General features: G+C 40.7%; 1 protein-coding gene across 1 annotated transcript; it reads left to right on the top strand.

Moving 5' to 3' along the window:
* The first annotated feature begins 648 nt into the window (after nucleotides 1-648).
* LOC131192508 (zinc finger protein RFP-like) lies at nucleotides 649-17,677 on the top strand. Its single transcript, XM_058171713.1, has 7 exons — nucleotides 649-1,068; nucleotides 2,318-2,413; nucleotides 4,381-4,611; nucleotides 8,177-8,199; nucleotides 12,484-12,602; nucleotides 14,049-14,081; nucleotides 15,756-17,677. The coding sequence occupies exons 1-7, from the start codon at nucleotides 655-657 to the stop codon at nucleotides 16,268-16,270; spliced, it is 1,431 nt and encodes a 476-aa protein (XP_058027696.1). The 5' UTR covers nucleotides 649-654; the 3' UTR covers nucleotides 16,271-17,677.
* The last annotated feature ends 221 nt before the right edge of the window (nucleotides 17,678-17,898 follow it).

Below are 17,898 nucleotides of genomic sequence, written 5' to 3'. Positions count from 1 at the left end.
GTCTGGTGCAAATGGTTAGAAAATAGGTAAGATAAGAAAATTGAACAACAAAGTAAAATGTAGATGAAATAAAGAACAGTAGATGAATAAAAGTAGAATAAGATAGGATTAAAATATGTATAAATAATAGGAATGGACTGCCTTGAATAGCTGATAAATAGTGATATGTATATAAATGTTGTATGTCTTGTCTTTTGTTTTTAATGTGTATAAAATAAAAAACTTTATTAAAAAAAACAAAAACCAAGTGGCTGGCTGAATAATAATTGGTGGTGAATGAATCCCATGGATGTTTCTTTCTCCCCATGATTTTTCAATATCTTTTCCTTTAGCAGGATACTTGGATCAGTAATTGATTGGGGGTCCGTCCCAAAAATATTTGCTCCTCCCCAGATTTTAAAAACTCCCCCCCCCACTTTTAACGAGCTGATTGGGCCAATAATAATTGATGTGGGGGGACATCCCGTGACTGTTTGCTTCTCTCCAATTTGTTCTTTTCAGAATAATTCCTTTTTCCTTGAAGAAGCCAGCGAAGCTGACCTCAAAGCAGCAACAATTCATTTAGGATTCCCGTCTGCGCAGACCCCAAAGGCGGTCAGCTGATTCGCAGGGAAAGTCGAGAAAGTAACTTTCCCTTTCCTTTTGGAGGCGACGATGGCGGCCGAAGCGCCCTTGCAGGATTTGGTGGAAGAAGCCACCTGCTCCATTTGCCTGGAGTTTTTCCAGGACCCCGTGCTCATCCCGGAGTGCGGCCACAACTTCTGCCGGGGCTGCCTGACCCGCAGTTGGGGGACGTCGGAATCGGAGGCTTCCTGTCCCGATTGCAGACAAACCTTCGGGATCCGCAGCCTCCTTCCCAATAGGAAACTGGCGTCTGTGCTGGAAGTGGCCAGGCGATGCGGAGGTCCTTGGGGCGAGGAAGGAGGGAACTTCTGCCCGAAGCACCGGGAGCCCCTCAAGCTCTTCTGTAAGGACCACGAGACACTCATCTGCGTGGTCTGCGACCGATCCAAAGAGCACAAGGGCCACTCGGTGATCCCTGTGGAGGAAGCTTTCCAGGAATACCAGGTAGGGATCAGCCAGGAGGAATCGCTTTGGAGGGCCATCCAGATCCTTGGTCTTCCTGGAAATCCTTAGATCACTTTACTTGCTTCCTCTGTTGTAGGGAAACTGGGTTTAGCCTGGTGCAGATGCCAATCAGAACCAGACTGGAGAGGACTTTCAAGGGACTTTTATTGAAATACTTCATCAAAAGGGTTTCAGCAGCTAAAGGAGCCAAGACCCCGAAACCAAATACAAATACAAATTTTATAGGGAAGTTAGCACCCTAAAAATCACTCAGGAGTTTCTTTTGATCTATTGTCCTGGACTACTTTACCCTTCTCTTTCATAAATTGCATATTTTATGCAAATAAGCTTTCTTATTAAAATGGGTGTGTGCTTTATTATTATAATCTAGAAGTTATTGAAGTTGATGTCTATGTGCCATCCTTCTAATCCAAGTCCTTCTAACTACCTTGTAATTTTCTTGTTGCTAGATAGCAGTGTCCCACCATTCGTTGCTGGTCTTATTACGTCATGTGCAACTTTCTGCCTTGGCTATTTCTTTCACAAATTTCCCTAAATCCAACCTGAGACCTTCACCTCCTGCTTTATCCTCTGTGGCTGAAATTCTTTGAAGACAGATTTACCATAGTCCTCAATTTACAACCATTTGTTTAGTGACTGCTCAAAGTTACACCACCATTGAAAAAGTGTCTTATGACCGTTTTCACACATATGACCATTGTAGCATCCCTGTGGTCACTGATCAAAACTGGGACACTGGGCAACCGGCATGTATTTATGATGGTTGCAGTGTCCCTGTCTTGTTTAGCAACAGAAATTGCCTGCAGGGCGAAATAGGCTCCCTTTGCCAGCTCATTTTCCACATTTGCTCTAGAGCAAAATTGTCATGGAATCCTCCAAAATCTTGAGTGCAGACCCTGAAAAACACTCCTGCTGGGAGTGTTTCATTTCTCAGGGATGCTTCTGGGATGACTGCAACCAGGAGATTCAGGTAGCTCACTTTAATGCCATTACAGGGAGTCCTTGATTTAGAACCATTTGTTTAATGAGTGTTTAAAGTTATCACGGAAATGAAAAAAGTAACACAATGTTTTTCACCCTTATGATAATTCCGTAGTCACATGATCAAAATTTGGATGGTTGCCAACTGTCATGTATTTATGATGATTGAATATATCTTCTAACTGGGTCTTCCCTCTGATGTAATTCTTTAGCGAAAAGAAACTCAAAACTTTTATTTTCTCTTCAGATCAAGGTTGAGGATTGCCTGAAGGCTCAGAAGGAGCAGAAAGAAAAAACAGCTACATACAGAAGAGACACAGAGAAAAGAGTTCAAGAGATGCTTGTAAGTATTGACTCAAAGGTGAGGAGCTTCTGAGGAAGGAGAACCCCATCCGCCATCTTTGATAATAGGCAGCCTGTTTGTACGTACAAGTTCTGACTGAAATAAAATTCAAGATAAAGACAGTATTAGGGCACAGAACCTGTTCCTAATGTTGGGACTGGGATAGTAATAGTTGGTGACATGTTTCATCTTATTGAAAAAATGTGAACTCAAACATTTTTCTGTCTACCTTTTTGGAATCCCTGATTGCCAAGAAAATGTTCATGAGAGATCATTTAAATTGGTGGCTTTTTTTGGTTTTTGTTGGTGTCAAAGGGATATTTTTCAATTACTATATTCCAAGGAAGAACTAGTGGATAAAACCAGAATAGTGGTTTAGTATGAAAAGAAAGTATTTCAGCAAGCGGTTAAAGCACCACAATCTGTAGCGTCTAATCCTTGTTCTTGACAGATACGCACAATCCTGAGCTAAATGATTGATTATGTGCCATCAAGTTTCAGAAAAAAATTATCCTGTAATTTACAACTTCTTCACTGCAAAAACATATGGACTACAAATCTTGATCAGAGCAAAGCAATAGATGCAATTTACATAGACTTCTGTAAAGCTTTTGACTCAGTGGTACATGACAAACTTCTTCTAAAACTAAAATCCTACGGCATCTCCAGACCCCTCCATAATTGGATAACAACATTCCTGTCAAAAAGACAACAAGTGGTCAAAATAGGCAGTGACCTATCAAATCCTGCTCCTGTCAATAGCGGTGTCCCCCAAGGCAGTGTTCTAGGACCAACACACTTCATATTATACATTAACGACCTCTGTGACCATATTATAAGTAATTGTGTTCTCTTCGCTGATGATGTTAAACTATTCAACACTACCAACAATGCGGCTACCCTTCAAAAAGACCTTGACTTTGTGTTGGAATGGTCAAAAATTTGGCAACTCCAAATCTCAACCAGCAAATTCTCTGTCTTACACATTGGAAAAAAGAATCAGAACACTAAATACAAGCTTGATGGACATTACCTTGTAGATGACCCTCCCATCGTCAAAGACGTTGTAGTTTTCATATCAAACGATTTAAGTGCCAAAGCCCACTGCAACTACATCGCCAAAAAGGCTTTAAGAGTTGTAAACTTAAACTTGCGTAGCTTCTTCTCCAGAAAAATTACACTACTAACCAGAGAATACAAAACATTTGCTAGACCAATTCTCGAATACAGCTTGCCTGTCTGGAATCCACACCTCATTTCGGACATTAATACAATTGAGCGTGTCCAGAAATATTTTACAAGAAGAGTTCTCCACTCCTCTGACCAATACAAAATACCTTATGCCACCAGACTTGAAATTCTGGGTTTAGAAAATTTAGAATTCTGCCGCCTTCGACATGACCTAAGTTTAACTCATAGAATCATCTATTACAACGTCCTTCCTGTCGAAGACTACTTCAGCTTCAATTGCAACAATACACAAGCACATTATAGATTTAAGCTTAATGTTAACCGCTCCAATCTTGATTGCAGAAAATATGACTTCAATAACAGAGTTGTTAATGCCTGGAATGCACTACCTGACTCTGTGGTCTCTTCCCAAAATCTCCAAAACTTTAACCAAGACTATCTACTATTGACCTCACCCCATTCCTAAGAGGTCTGTAAGGGGCGTGCATAAGAGCACCAGCGTGCTTACCATTCCTGTCCCAATGTTCCCTTTGATTGTATCCAATTTGTATGGTTATTTCATGCTTATACTTATATATACTGTTGTGTTTGACAAACAAACAAACAAACAAACAAATAAATAAATAAAATATTTTTTTTCTCCCTAGGAAATTCTCCCATCCCTTTTCTGGATTCTTGACAGAATCTATTTAGTTGTTATAACAATAAAAGTAATTACATAAAAATAATTAAAGTAAAATAAAAATATGCCTTTTGCTCTTTTTGTCTTGTTCTAGGACCTCATCAAAAAAGAGAAAAAGAATGTAGTGGATGAATTCAGAGAGCTACAACTCTGGTTAAGAGGACAAGAGAAGCTTCTGCTGGCTAGAATGGAAGAGACGGAGAAGGACATTATGGCGAGAAAGGAGGAGGATTTGGCCAAGCACATGGAGGAACTGGGCTCTCTTGATGATCTCATCCAGGAGATAGAAGAGAAGCAGCAGCAGCCAGCCAGCAAACTCTTACAGGTGAGGCAGGAAGTTGAGATCATAGAATCCTAGGGCTGGAAGGGACCTTGGAGGTCTTCTGGTCCAATCCTCTGCCCAAAGCAGGAGTCCTGATACCATCCCCAAAAAATGGTTGTCCAAAGTTACTGGAATTCTCCAGTAATGGAGCACCCAGAACTCTGGGAGGGAAGCTGTTCCACTGATAAATAATTCTCATTGTCAGGAAATTCTTCCTTATTTTAGGTTAGATCTCTTTCTGGTGAGCTTCCACCCCTTGCTTCTTGTCCTGCTCTCAGGTGGTAAGGAGAATAAATAGATGCCTTTTCCCTATGAGAGCCCTTCAAGTGTTGGAAGATGGCTGTCATGTCTCCCCTAAGGCTTCTCTTTGTTAGGCTGAGCATACCGAGTTCCCTTAGCCATTCATTGTACAGTTTGGCCTCCAGAGTCCTTATCATCTTTATTGCTTCTCTCTGCATTCTTTCTAGGGCCTCAGCATCTTTTTTGTATTGTGGTGTAACGGAGTGGTGTATAGAGTTTGATGAATGATGAAAAAGGATAGATTTGGGTGAAATCTAAAAATTTTCCCTACCGGTTCTGTGGGCGTGGCTTAATTGGTGGGCATGGCTTGGTGGTCAGAAGACTGGGTGGACGTGGCCAATAACAATAAATAATAAAAATAATAAACAAAGTATACAAAACAATAAGAGGTACCAAAAACCAACTTTCACACTTTACACACACACAACAGAACAGACTCACACACAATGTAAAAGCAGCTGCACTTCACCCAAAATGGCCCTTGCAACAAGCAGGAACCTCATACAGCCACAAAAAGCTCAAAAACCAACTTTCACACTTTACACACACAACACAACACAACACAACATAACTGACTCACACACAATGTAAAAGCAGCTGCACTTCACCCAAAATGGCCCCTGCAACAAGCAGGAATCTCACACTTTCACACTTTACACACACACAACACAACACAACACAACAGACTCACACACACACACAAAATGCCACATACAGCTTTGTGAGATTTTGTGTGTTTGTGTAGTTAGAGTGAAACACTACAGAAACATACCAAATCTCAGATAGCTGCACACATATTTTATTATTTTATTTAATTTATATTTTTTAGATCAGGGGTCTCCAACCTTAGTAACTTTAAGGTTTGTGGACTTCAACTCCCAGAATTCCTCAGCCAGCAAAGCAGGCAGATTGAGTTCCTCACTGAGGAGATGGATTTTAGGCAGGCAGATTCAGTTGCTAGCTGATGCAACTGATGTAAAGCATGGCTTTGCCAGTCCGAAAGATAAGTGGGGAGGGGGATTGGGTGGGCATCGGTGGGGGCTCCTGTAAGAGGTTATTAAAAATGATTTTAAAAGCCTGTGATGATCAGGAAACTCATCTGGGATCGCCAGAGGAAAAAAAGGTTTTAAAAGGCTCCTCTGATGATCCCACTGAAGTTGCCTGCACAGCCCAGAACCTCTTAAAAGGACTTTTTTCTACAAGCTCTTTAGCCGCAGAACTTGTAGAAAACATGTTTTTTAAGGTTCTGGTGATGAGGAACTTAGCTGGGATCGCCAAAGGAACCTTTTAAAACCCTTTTTTTTTACAATCTCTTCAGCTGAAGAGGTTGTTAAAAAAAAGAGTTTAAAGGGTTCTGATAAAGAGTCCTTCGGGAGAAGGGCGGTTTATAAATCCATAAATAATAATAATAATAATAATGATCCCAGCTGAGCCATGGGATCATCAAAGGCTTTTTTTTTTACTTTTAAGGCATTTTTTTGGCTGAAGAAAAGATGCTTTTAAAAGTAAAAAAAACAAACCACTGATGATGGTGTGGCTCAGCAGGGCCAGGAGAAGGCCCAGGTGGGGCCAGGGATTTTTGCTACCGGTTCTCCGAACCACCCGCCACCATCGCTACCGGATCAGGCGAGCCGGTCCGAACCGGGCGAGCCGGTCCGAACAGGGAGCATTTCACCCCTGGATAGACTGCTTTAGTCCTGCCACAGAATACTTTTTTTGACTCTTTCCTTTTTTACACAATTTTAATTGAAATTATACTAGTGAAAAGTACAAATGAAAATCAAGAAAATAGGGAAATGGAGAGGGATAAGAATGGGAAAGAAATGTAGGATAAAAGGGAAAGGAAAATACAAAATAAAATCACAGCCTCAAATTTTTACTTTTATATATTTAGTAATTTTTAGCCATGTTTATAAAAACAAATTAATCTAATAAGCAAAGTCAAGCATGAAGAGTTTATTTTTTTTATGCTGACAAAAAATTCAGAAGCAATTTCCAAGTAGAAACAAATGTTCATATTTAATAAAAGCAGTCAATTTTTTCATTTTTTTCTAGCTCCATCACTTTTTCCATCCATTCTTCTGGATAATAATAATAATAATAACAACAACAACAACAATAATAATAATAATAATAATTTAATTTGTATACCGCCCTTCTCCGGAAGGACTCAGGGCGGTTTACAGCCAAGTAAAAATAACAATCAATGACGTAATACAAATAAAACAATAACTAAAAAACTTATTCAAATTTGGCCCAATTTAAAATACATTTAAAAACCATAAAACCCAATTAAATATTAAAAACCCAATAATAAAATTTAAAAATTCTATGCCAGTCCTGCGCGGAAAAATAGATAGGTCTTCAGCTCGCGGTGAAAGGTCCGAAGATCAGGGAGTTGTCGGAGTCCAGGGGGAAGTTCGTTCCATAGGTAGGAGCCCCCACAGAAGGCTCTTCCTGGGGGCTGCCAGCCGACATTGTTTGGCTGACAGCACCCTAAGGAGTCCCTCTCTGTGAGAGCGCACGGGTCGGGATGATATGAAGACTGTAGGTAGTCCTCGATTTATGACCACAGTGGAGCCTGAAATTTCTATTGCTAAGCAAAACAGTTGTTAAGTGAATTTTACCCTATATTACAACCTTTCTTGCCACTGTTGTTAAGTGAATCAGTGCAGTGATAAAGTTAGTAACACAGTTGTTAAGTGAATTTGGCTTCCCCATTGACTTTGCTTATCAGAAGGTCACAAATTATGTCATAAATATGAATCAGTTGCCAAGTGGCTGCATTTTGATCCTGTGACCATGGGGATGCTTCAACAGCCTTAAGTGTGAAGAATGGTCATAAGTCAATATTTTCAGTGCTGCTGTAACTTCGAATGGTCACTAAATGGAACTGTGAAAAGTTGAGGACTACCTATAATGGCTAATATTAGGGATACATAATGTAATTCAGAAAAAGCAGGCCACGCGAAAAGCAAGAATTCAAAGTGCTGGTCCCTTCCCTTCAATCTCCAGGGCAAGGAGAAACCCAACACTGATGACCTTCTACAAAGTATTATAACCACCTGGATTTTCCAAAGTGCCTCGATTCTGGAAACATAAATGCAGGAGATTTTTTTTATCCTATTGATGCATTTTTTTGTTTTTCAAATGGTCTTTTCTTTTTGCTTTTATGTTTTATTATGTTTGTGTGTGTGTGTGTGTGTGTTTATTTAATTTTCTGCATAGGAAATGGCTCCTTTCAGTGCTTCTTCTCTTTATTTTTTAGGACATTGGAAGCATCTTGAAGAAGTAAGTATATCCACCCTTTTCTTTACAGTCTCAGAGATCAGCAGCTCCTCCAGCAGGGCCAGGAGAAGGCCCAGGTGGGGCCAGGGATTTTTGCTACCGGTTCTCCGAACCACCCGCCACCATCGCTACCGGATCAGGCGAGCCGGTCCGAACCGGGCGAGCCGGTCCGAACAGGGAGCATTTCACCCCTGGATAGACTGCTTTAGTCCTGCCACAGAATACTTTTTTTGACTCTTTCCTTTTTTACACAATTTTAATTGAAATTATACTAGTGAAAAGTACAAATGAAAATCAAGAAAATAGGGAAATGGAGAGGGATAAGAATGGGAAAGAAATGTAGGATAAAAGGGAAAGGAAAATACAAAATAAAATCACAGCCTCAAATTTTTACTTTTATATATTTAGTAATTTTTAGCCATGTTTATAAAAACAAATTAATCTAATAAGCAAAGTCAAGCATGAAGAGTTTATTTTTTTTATGCTGACAAAAAATTCAGAAGCAATTTCCAAGTAGAAACAAATGTTCATATTTAATAAAAGCAGTCAATTTTTTCATTTTTTTCTAGCTCCATCACTTTTTCCATCCATTCTTCTGGATAATAATAATAATAACAACAACAACAACAATAATAATAATAATAATAATTTAATTTGTATACCGCCCTTCTCCGGAAGGACTCAGGGCGGTTTACAGCCAAGTAAAAATAACAATCAATGACGTAATACAAATAAAACAATAACTAAAAAACTTATTCAAATTTGGCCCAATTTAAAATACATTTAAAAACCATAAAACCCAATTAAATATTAAAAACCCAATAATAAAATTTAAAAATTCTATGCCAGTCCTGCGCGGAAAAATAGATAGGTCTTCAGCTCGCGGTGAAAGGTCCGAAGATCAGGGAGTTGTCGGAGTCCAGGGGGAAGTTCGTTCCATAGGGTAGGAGCCCCCACAGAGAAGGCTCTTCCCCTGGGGGCTGCCAGCCGACATTGTTTGGCTGACAGCACCCTAAGGAGTCCCTCTCTGTGAGAGCGCACGGGTCGGGATGATATGAAGACTGTAGGTAGTCCTCGATTTATGACCACAGTGGAGCCTGAAATTTCTATTGCTAAGCAAAACAGTTGTTAAGTGAATTTTACCCTATATTACAACCTTTCTTGCCACTGTTGTTAAGTGAATCAGTGCAGTGATAAAGTTAGTAACACAGTTGTTAAGTGAATTTGGCTTCCCCATTGACTTTGCTTATCAGAAGGTCACAAATTATGTCATAAATATGAATCAGTTGCCAAGTGGCTGCATTTTGATCCTGTGACCATGGGGATGCTTCAACAGCCTTAAGTGTGAAGAATGGTCATAAGTCAATATTTTCAGTGCTGCTGTAACTTCGAATGGTCACTAAATGGAACTGTGAAAAGTTGAGGACTACCTATAATGGCTAATATTAGGGATACATAATGTAATTCAGAAAAAGCAGGCCACGCGAAAAGCAAGAATTCAAAGTGCTGGTCCCTTCCCTTCAATCTCCAGGGCAAGGAGAAACCCAACACTGATGACCTTCTACAAAGTATTATAACCACCTGGATTTTCCAAAGTGCCTCGATTCTGGAAACATAAATGCAGGAGATTTTTTTTATCCTATTGATGCATTTTTTTGTTTTTCAAATGGTCTTTTCTTTTTGCTTTTATGTTTTATTATGTTTGTGTGTGTGTGTGTGTGTGTTTATTTAATTTTCTGCATAGGAAATGGCTCCTTTCAGTGCTTCTTCTCTTTATTTTTTAGGACATTGGAAGCATCTTGAAGAAGTAAGTATATCCACCCTTTTCTTTACAGTCTCAGAGAGCAGTAGCTCCTCCAGCAGGGCTTTGTAGGAAATTACCTCAGACAACCTCAACACAATATAATTAGCAATATTTGATACGATCCATTATTATGGTTGCTTGCGCACTCATCGAGATGTTTAAATTGAATTTGGCATTTTTATCCACCTATTGAGTCCTTCCCAAGAAGAGACAGATGTTTGATGGTTTTAAAGGTATCATTGTAGGATGTAAGCTCTTCCAAGTAATGCAACTATGATAAATACATACCGATTGCCAAGCACCTGAATTGTGATTACAGGGACACTGTGACAGATGTTAAGTGCAAAAATGGTTGTAAGTCAGTTTTTTGAGAGCTGTTGTAACTGGTTGCTAACAAATAGTCATAAACTGAGGGTTATTTGTAATTGTATTTGTCACTCTTATATTTCATTGAATCACTTTTAATCCATCAAGTTCAGGGGTGGGTTCTAATTTTTTTTACTATGGGTTCTGTGGGCGTGGCTTATTTTGTGGGTGTGGCTTGATGGTCATGTGACACTGGGCATGGCTTGGCAGTCATGTGACTGGGTAAGAGTGGCTTGACAGTCATGTGACCGGGTGGACATGGCGAATAACAATAAATAATAAAAATAATAAACAAAGTATACAAAACAATAAGAGGTACCAAAAAACAACTTTCACACAACACAACACAACTGACTCACACACAATGTAAAAGCAGCTGCACTTCACCCAAAATGGCCCCTGCAACCAGCAGGCACCTCTCATAACCACAAAAAGCTCAAAAATCAACTTTCACACTTTACACACACACACACACAACACAACACAACACAAGTGACACACACAATGTAAAAGCAGCTGCACCTCACCCAAAATGCCCCCTGCAACAAGCAGGAACGTCACACAGCCACAAAAAGCTCAAAAACCAACTTTCACACTTCACACACACACACAACACAACACAATACAACTGACTCACACACAATGTAGAAGCACACCAAATCTCAGAAAGCTGCACAAATATTTTATTTTATTATTTTATTTAATTTATATTTTTTAGATCAGGGGTCTCCAACCTTAGTAACTTTAAGGTTTGTGGACTTCAACTCCCAGAGTTCCTCAGCCAGGAAAGCTTTGCTGGCTGAGGAACTCTGGGAGTTGAAGTCCACAAGCCTTAAAGTTACTAAGGTTGGAATCCCGTTTTATATAAAAGCAGCTAAATTTAAAACTTCCTTAACTTTTAATTGCTGTCTAAAAACCCAACTCCTTAAAATAACCCCAATTAACTATTTTTTAATAGTTTACTTACCCAATTGAGGCAGGCAGTTGCTTACCGATGAGATGGATTACAGGTAGGCAGAATCAGTTGCTAGCTGATGCAACTGATTGCAGAAGCCATGGTTTGCGAGCCCGAAAGGAGCAGCAATTATAGGTAAGTGGGGGCGCTTGGGTGGGCATGGGTGGTTGTAACAGGTTGTTAAAAAGTGATTTTAAAAGCCTGTGATGATCAGGAAAGTCATCTGGGATCGCCAGAGGAAAAAAAGATTTTAAAAGGCTCCTCTGATGATCCTAGGATGCTTGCCTCGTGGCAGCCCAGAACCTCTTAAAAGGAAAACATGATTTTTAAAGGTTCTGGTGCTCAGGCAATTTTAAAACCTTTTGTTTTTGTAACCTCTTTGGCCAAGGGAACCGATTTGGGGGTATGGCCAGCTGGGGATCGTTACTGGTTCTGTGAACTTGGCCAGATTTTTGCCAGTGGTTCTTGAGAACCGGTCAGAACTGGTAGAAACCCACCACTGATCAAGATCAGTTTGTATGTTATACCTATCTTCTAGGTTGATTACCTACGTCACCCATATTAGCCATTTTCAAATTTGGTAAAATACAATCCATTATTTTTTTCCAAGAGATTCACAATAATTGTGAATAAGTGTAGAGAACTGAAAACTGAAGTGGCCACTAGTAGATATCTGGCTTAGCTTGATGAGGGTGGATGAGTGCAGTTTTGGGTCAGGATCCACTGAGTTGCCATGGTGCCCATATTTGAATAGCTAGCCAGAGAAATGACTGAATCCTGGGAAACAGGGGCCTTGTCAGTCAACGTGAGTGCTGATTTACTAACAGTTTACCAGGTAGTTAAGAGCCAAGGATGGGGCAACACAAAAAAATGACAATGATTTAATAGCTGGCCATCAACACTCCACTTAACTAAAAGCCACACACAACCAGGCACCACATAAATACAATGTGTAGAAGAGCCCAGTGCACACATTCGGGAGAGAGAGGGAGGAGTTCCTTGAGGATGGGCTCCAGCACCAGTCAGAAAGCTCAGAGGACAAAACCTCTGGTGACCAACCCAGATTGGATCCTGTAGCTAGCCAATCCTCAAGCACCATCTGATGTTTTAGAAAGCTTCTTCTGTTGGCAGGACGATAAACAATGTTCTTTTGTCTTGCCAGATACCAGGCAAAGGAAGCATATGAGAATCGGGTGGATTTACTTCTAGAGCCGAAATGGACAATCTGGGATCACAGTGACATGACTGTGCTTCTGAAAAGTGCCATGAAAAAATTGAGAGGTAAAAAAAACAGCCCTCAAGGTTTTACACTGGGTGACATTTTGATCCCAGATCATCCAAGAGAGATTCTGGGTCGGTGTCACATGGATCAATGAGGGATCAATTTCAGGATCAGCGGAAGAGACACCCCCATTTCTCTGTGGAAAGGCCTTGTGTCTTGGCACCAGGATGGGAGGAGGAACTTTCTGGTTTCTTTCATGTGCTACCTAAAAATGGGACTCACCATTAGCTAGTCATAGTTGATCATTTACAGGTGGTCCTTGACTTACCACAGTTCATTTAATGATCATTCGAAGTTAGAACGGCACTGAAAAAAGTGAATTATGACCATTTTCCACACATTATGGCCATTGCAGCATCCTTACCACAATCACGTGATTTACATTCAGATAGCTTGACAGGGGTGTGCATAAGAGCACAAAAGTGCCTACCGTTCCTGTCCTATTGTTCCCTTCATCATATCAAATTGATATAGTTGATGCATATTTTTTTTACATATATGTATATATTTTCTTCAAAATAAGTTGTTTTATCTATGACAATTGTTTGTGTATGCTGTTGTGACAAAAAGAAATAAAAAAAACAAAAACAAAAAAACCCTGGTTCATATTTATGACTGTTGCAGTGTCCCAGGGTCATGCGATCATCTTTTGCGATATTCTGGCAAGCAAAGTCAATGGAGAAGCCAGATTCACTTACAAATAATAACTGTGTTACAGTGATTCACTTAACAAATGTGGAAAGCAAAGTCATACAATGGGGTAAAACTCATTTAACAAATTTGTCACTTACCAACATAAATTCTGGGCTCAATTTGTGGTTGTAAGTCAAGGACTAGCTGTGTTCTTTATTTCTTAAATCCATATGCACTGATCACTGGGGAAACACAGAAAAAGCTTCCACTAAATATAATGGAATATATACAGGTAGTTCTTGACTTACAACCACAGTTGAGCCCAAAATTCTCTTCCTAGGCAAGGTGGTTGTTAAGTGAGTTGTGTCCCATATTACAAACTTTTTTGCCACACTTGTTAAGAAAATCACGGCGGTTAAGCCACCCAGGAAGGTTGCAGAGGACAATCCCAGAACCATGGGATGCTGCAACCATCGTAAATACATGCTGGTTGCCAAGTGCCCGAATTTTGATCATGTGACTGGGGAGGCTGCAATGGTCATAAGTGTGAGAACAGGCCATATGTCATTTTTTCCTGTGCCATTATAACTTTGAATGGTCATTGAGCTGTTGTAAGTTGAGGACTACCTGTATATGGAGAATATGTATGTATGTATGTATGTATAAAGCCACCGATGACATTGTGGCTTGTAGCTTATTCCTTATTTCCTGTTTTGAGTCCAAGGTAGGCAAACCAGGGTATCTCTAGGGAGGCCCTTCGGTTGGTCTAATTCCAGTGATGAGATGCTTAATCCCTTCCTTTTCTTCCCTAGATACTCTGAAAAGTGGATTTCATCTACAGAAAGGTAAATATTATAAGAATTTATAAGAATCTCAGTTGCTTTCTATTTTAAGCTCTGATGCAAGTAACTTAAAGAGAAATATAATAGTGTGACAATGAAACAAGTATAAGATGATACCTTAAAGACTACAAAAATCCAGTAAACATAACCTAGATAACTGAAGTCAGTCTTGGTGTAGAATGAAATATCTGGACAAATGGGAAAATATGGGCTGGTATTGAAAAGAATATAGTGCTTTGAACTATGGTGCAGGAGAAGACTCCTGAGAGTCCCTTGGACTGCAAGGCGATCAAACCGGTCAGTCCTAGAGGAGATCAACCTTGATTGTTCTTTAGGAGGCCAGATCCTGAAGATGAAACTGAAATACTTTGGCCATCTAATGAGAAGGAAGGACTCACTGGAGAAGAGCCTAACGCTGGGAAAGATTGAGGGCAAAAGAAGGAGGAGACGGCAGAGAACGAGGTGGCTGGATGGAGTCACTGAAGCAATAGGCATGAGCTTAAATGGACTCCAGAGGATGGTAGAGGACAGGAAGGCCTGGAGGAATGTTGTCCATGAGGTCGTGATGGGTCGGACACGACTTCGCAACTAACAACAACAAAAATTGAAAAGAATGTAGAATCCTTTTGATTTTACTGCCTACTATAAATTGGCGAGAGACCAAGTCTTTGGGAGCAGTGAAATTAGATCCTGGCATCAAAGCAAATAGCAAAGGTGGAGCACTAGGGTTGTCTCCATCTTGAGGGCCATCAAGCTGATGAAAGCAGAGGTTTCCTATGCAAGATCCCCCCTCCTTTTGTTCATGCTTGTCGTATCCTGATGCTTGTAGAGCATGGTTTTCAAACTCAATCGTGTCACGTGACGTTTTTTGCCTTTGCGGAGCTGGTGTGGGTGTGGCCTGCACATGATGCATCCGGCTCACGGGCCGCCACTTTGACAGGCCTGTCGTAGGGAAAAGAGCAGAACTTCCTCACATTCTGTCATGTGCCCCAAGTTACCTCTGGGCGCGATCCCTGTGACTCTGCCGGTTCAGAATTGAAACTTGGCAGCCTCTTGTCTGCCTGGTCTCTGGATTAAAGCTCCAGTTTCTGTTCCTATTTTGGTCTTCCCAGGAACTCACTGAAGGCAAAGCCAACCACGTTTCACTCCAGGGGTGGGTCCCACTTACCTTTGCTACCTGTTCGCAACGGGAGTGCATGTGCTTGCTTTGTTTGCGCGCGCACGCTTCTGCGCATGCACAGATCGTCCGTGATGATGTCTGGGCGGGTGGACGGAGCCTCCCGCGGCCGTTACTACTGGTTCGCAAGAACCGGACCGAACCGGAAGCAACCCACCCACTGCTTCACTCCCAACCCAATTTTTCTCACCTGCAAGATGGAAGGTAAGGAGAATTGTGCAGGGATGCTAGAAGTGGGGTGAAGCACTATAAAGGGGTTGAAAAAACTAGGCAATGCTTAGGTGCTGTTTAAATAAGCAGTGAATCTTCCATTCCTGGAGGGAGTGATTAGAAACCGAACTCACAGAGAAGGCTGTAGGATTGATATCTTGGTCTCGATTGATTGATTTATTTATTTAATCGCATTTTTATACCGCTCTATCTCCCAGGGGACTCAGGGCGGTTAAACCAAGCCTGCAGCTGAAGCTCTTGTTTTCCTTCCCTTCCCTTCTCCCTTACAGAGAATGTAATTCTGGATCCAGACACAGCCCACCCTGACCGCCTTGACATCTCCGAAGATCGAAAAAGCGTCAAAGGACATAAGCCAGTTAAACCAATATATCTTGTCCCAGACCCCATGAGATTTGTATGTAATCCTTATGTCCTTGGCTGTCAGAAGTTCTCAACAGGGAGACATTTCTGGGAAGTTATGGTGGGAGATACAGCAGGATGGGGTGTAGGGGTTGCCAAAAAGCCAGCGAACGTAATAAACGTTGATGGGCAGACCAGGCACTGGCAGATTAGGAAATGGAGCGGGAAATACACGATCTTCTCTCCATCAACACGCTCTGAACTGGTCCTGACTGAGGAGCCCACGAGGATCCGCATCTCTGTCAACTGTGAAGGGAGACGAGTGAGCTTTTTTGATGCCAGAACCGCAGTTCTGCTCCATATGTTCTCAGATGCTTCCTTGGTTGGAGAGACCCTTCTGCCCTGTTTCTACTTGGATGATGGTGCCTGCCTGACACTCCCTTAAAAGAGGGGATTTCCATAGGCAAAACTTTGGAAAAATCCCTATTTGGCAAGCAGGGATCTCTGAAAGCTTCAAAGCAGAGGTTCCTTAGCTTTTTTGGTGCTATACTTTCCTTAATGTAGAATGCCACATTGAGTTGCTTGTGGTTAGGTGGCCTTATAAATTGAAGGAATTGCTCAATCAACCAATCAGTCTGAATTATTATCTGAATAATTATCTGAATAATAATAAAATTAATAATAATAATAAAAAAGAGGTGTCCTGTAGCAGCTTTATAGGCTTTAGCATCATGTGTTCAGGGGAATCAATATTAAAGATACCTTACCTTACAGCTAAACCCATAAATCATGATGTCCGTCACAGCTCTCCTTTCCATTTAGATATCATGCTTGTTTAGTTGCAATCGATGTGTCAACCCTGCGAACCTCAGGGTTGCCACAAAGCAGAAGAGGGGACAGGGAGTAGTGGGGAAATAGATAAGGGGGGTTGGCAGCCAAAACAAACAGTTTTTCTGTGGAAACCAAGGTCATTCCAACAGGTGCCTGAGAGAGAGGAGAAGAGCAGTAACTAAGCAACCGGCCAGCCTCTCGATTGGACAATGTGGCTGATGACTTGGGGAAAGGGGGAACTTTCACTTTTTTAATTAGGTGAAAGCCATGGGAACTTTCAATGACAGTTTTCATTTTGCCAATATGAGGTATCCAATAAAACTGTTCTTTGAGGAATCTACCTGCTTCGGAGTTCTGCTTTCAATGGGTACATAACTTGGAACACTGGCACAATGGTAGCTTAAAGGTAAAGGTAAAGGTTCTCCTGGCACATATGGGCTAGTCGTTCCTGCCGCTAGGAGGTGGTGCTCATCTCCATTTCAAAGAAATTTCAAAGAAAATGTCTGAAGACGTCTCCATGGTCATATGGCAGGCATGGCCAAACGCCACATGGAACGCTGTTACCTTCCCACCAAAGGTGGTCCCTATTTTTCTACTTGCATTTTTATGTGCTTTTGAACTGCTAGGTTGGCAGAAGCTGGGACAAGTAGCGGGAGCTCACCCCATTACGCGGCACTGGGGATTCGAACCACTGAACTGCCGACCTTTCAATCAACAAACTCAGCGTCTGAGCCACCGTGTCCCTTTAATGATAGCTTAGCTCCCCATAATTCAATACATTCTGTAATCTTTCCATGCTTTTTCTTTCTTTCTTTCCTCCACTTTTTTATATTTCCTTTGAAATATACACATTTGTCACAATTCGAACAAACCCTAGCAGGGCTTCAGGAAATATTAGACTCCATATAAGCTTTACAGGCTCATAGTTTTTTTTTCTTTCAAATTCTAGTACTGTTTATGTCTTTTTATACTTAACTCAGTTATCTACAACATTCAAATTATTGATTGTAACACTGATTCTAATTGTATATGTTCCCTATGGATTGTAATTTCTTCCTTTGCAATTTTATGTCAATAAATTTATTTTTACTTTGTTGTATTCTGGCAATGATATGTTATTTCTATTTTAGAGTGACAATAAAACAATAATTGATTATTCAATCTAAAACCCAGAAACTAGATGCACAGAAGACAGTAGACAAAAACAAAACATACCATCTGTTATAAAGTTAGGAGATATGA

This window comes from Ahaetulla prasina, chromosome 2, assembly GCF_028640845.1.
Source record: "Ahaetulla prasina isolate Xishuangbanna chromosome 2, ASM2864084v1, whole genome shotgun sequence".
Classification (NCBI taxonomy): domain Eukaryota; kingdom Metazoa; phylum Chordata; class Lepidosauria; order Squamata; family Colubridae; genus Ahaetulla; species Ahaetulla prasina.
Note: the sequence above shows the minus strand (reverse complement) of the source record. Positions and strands in the feature narration are given on the sequence as shown.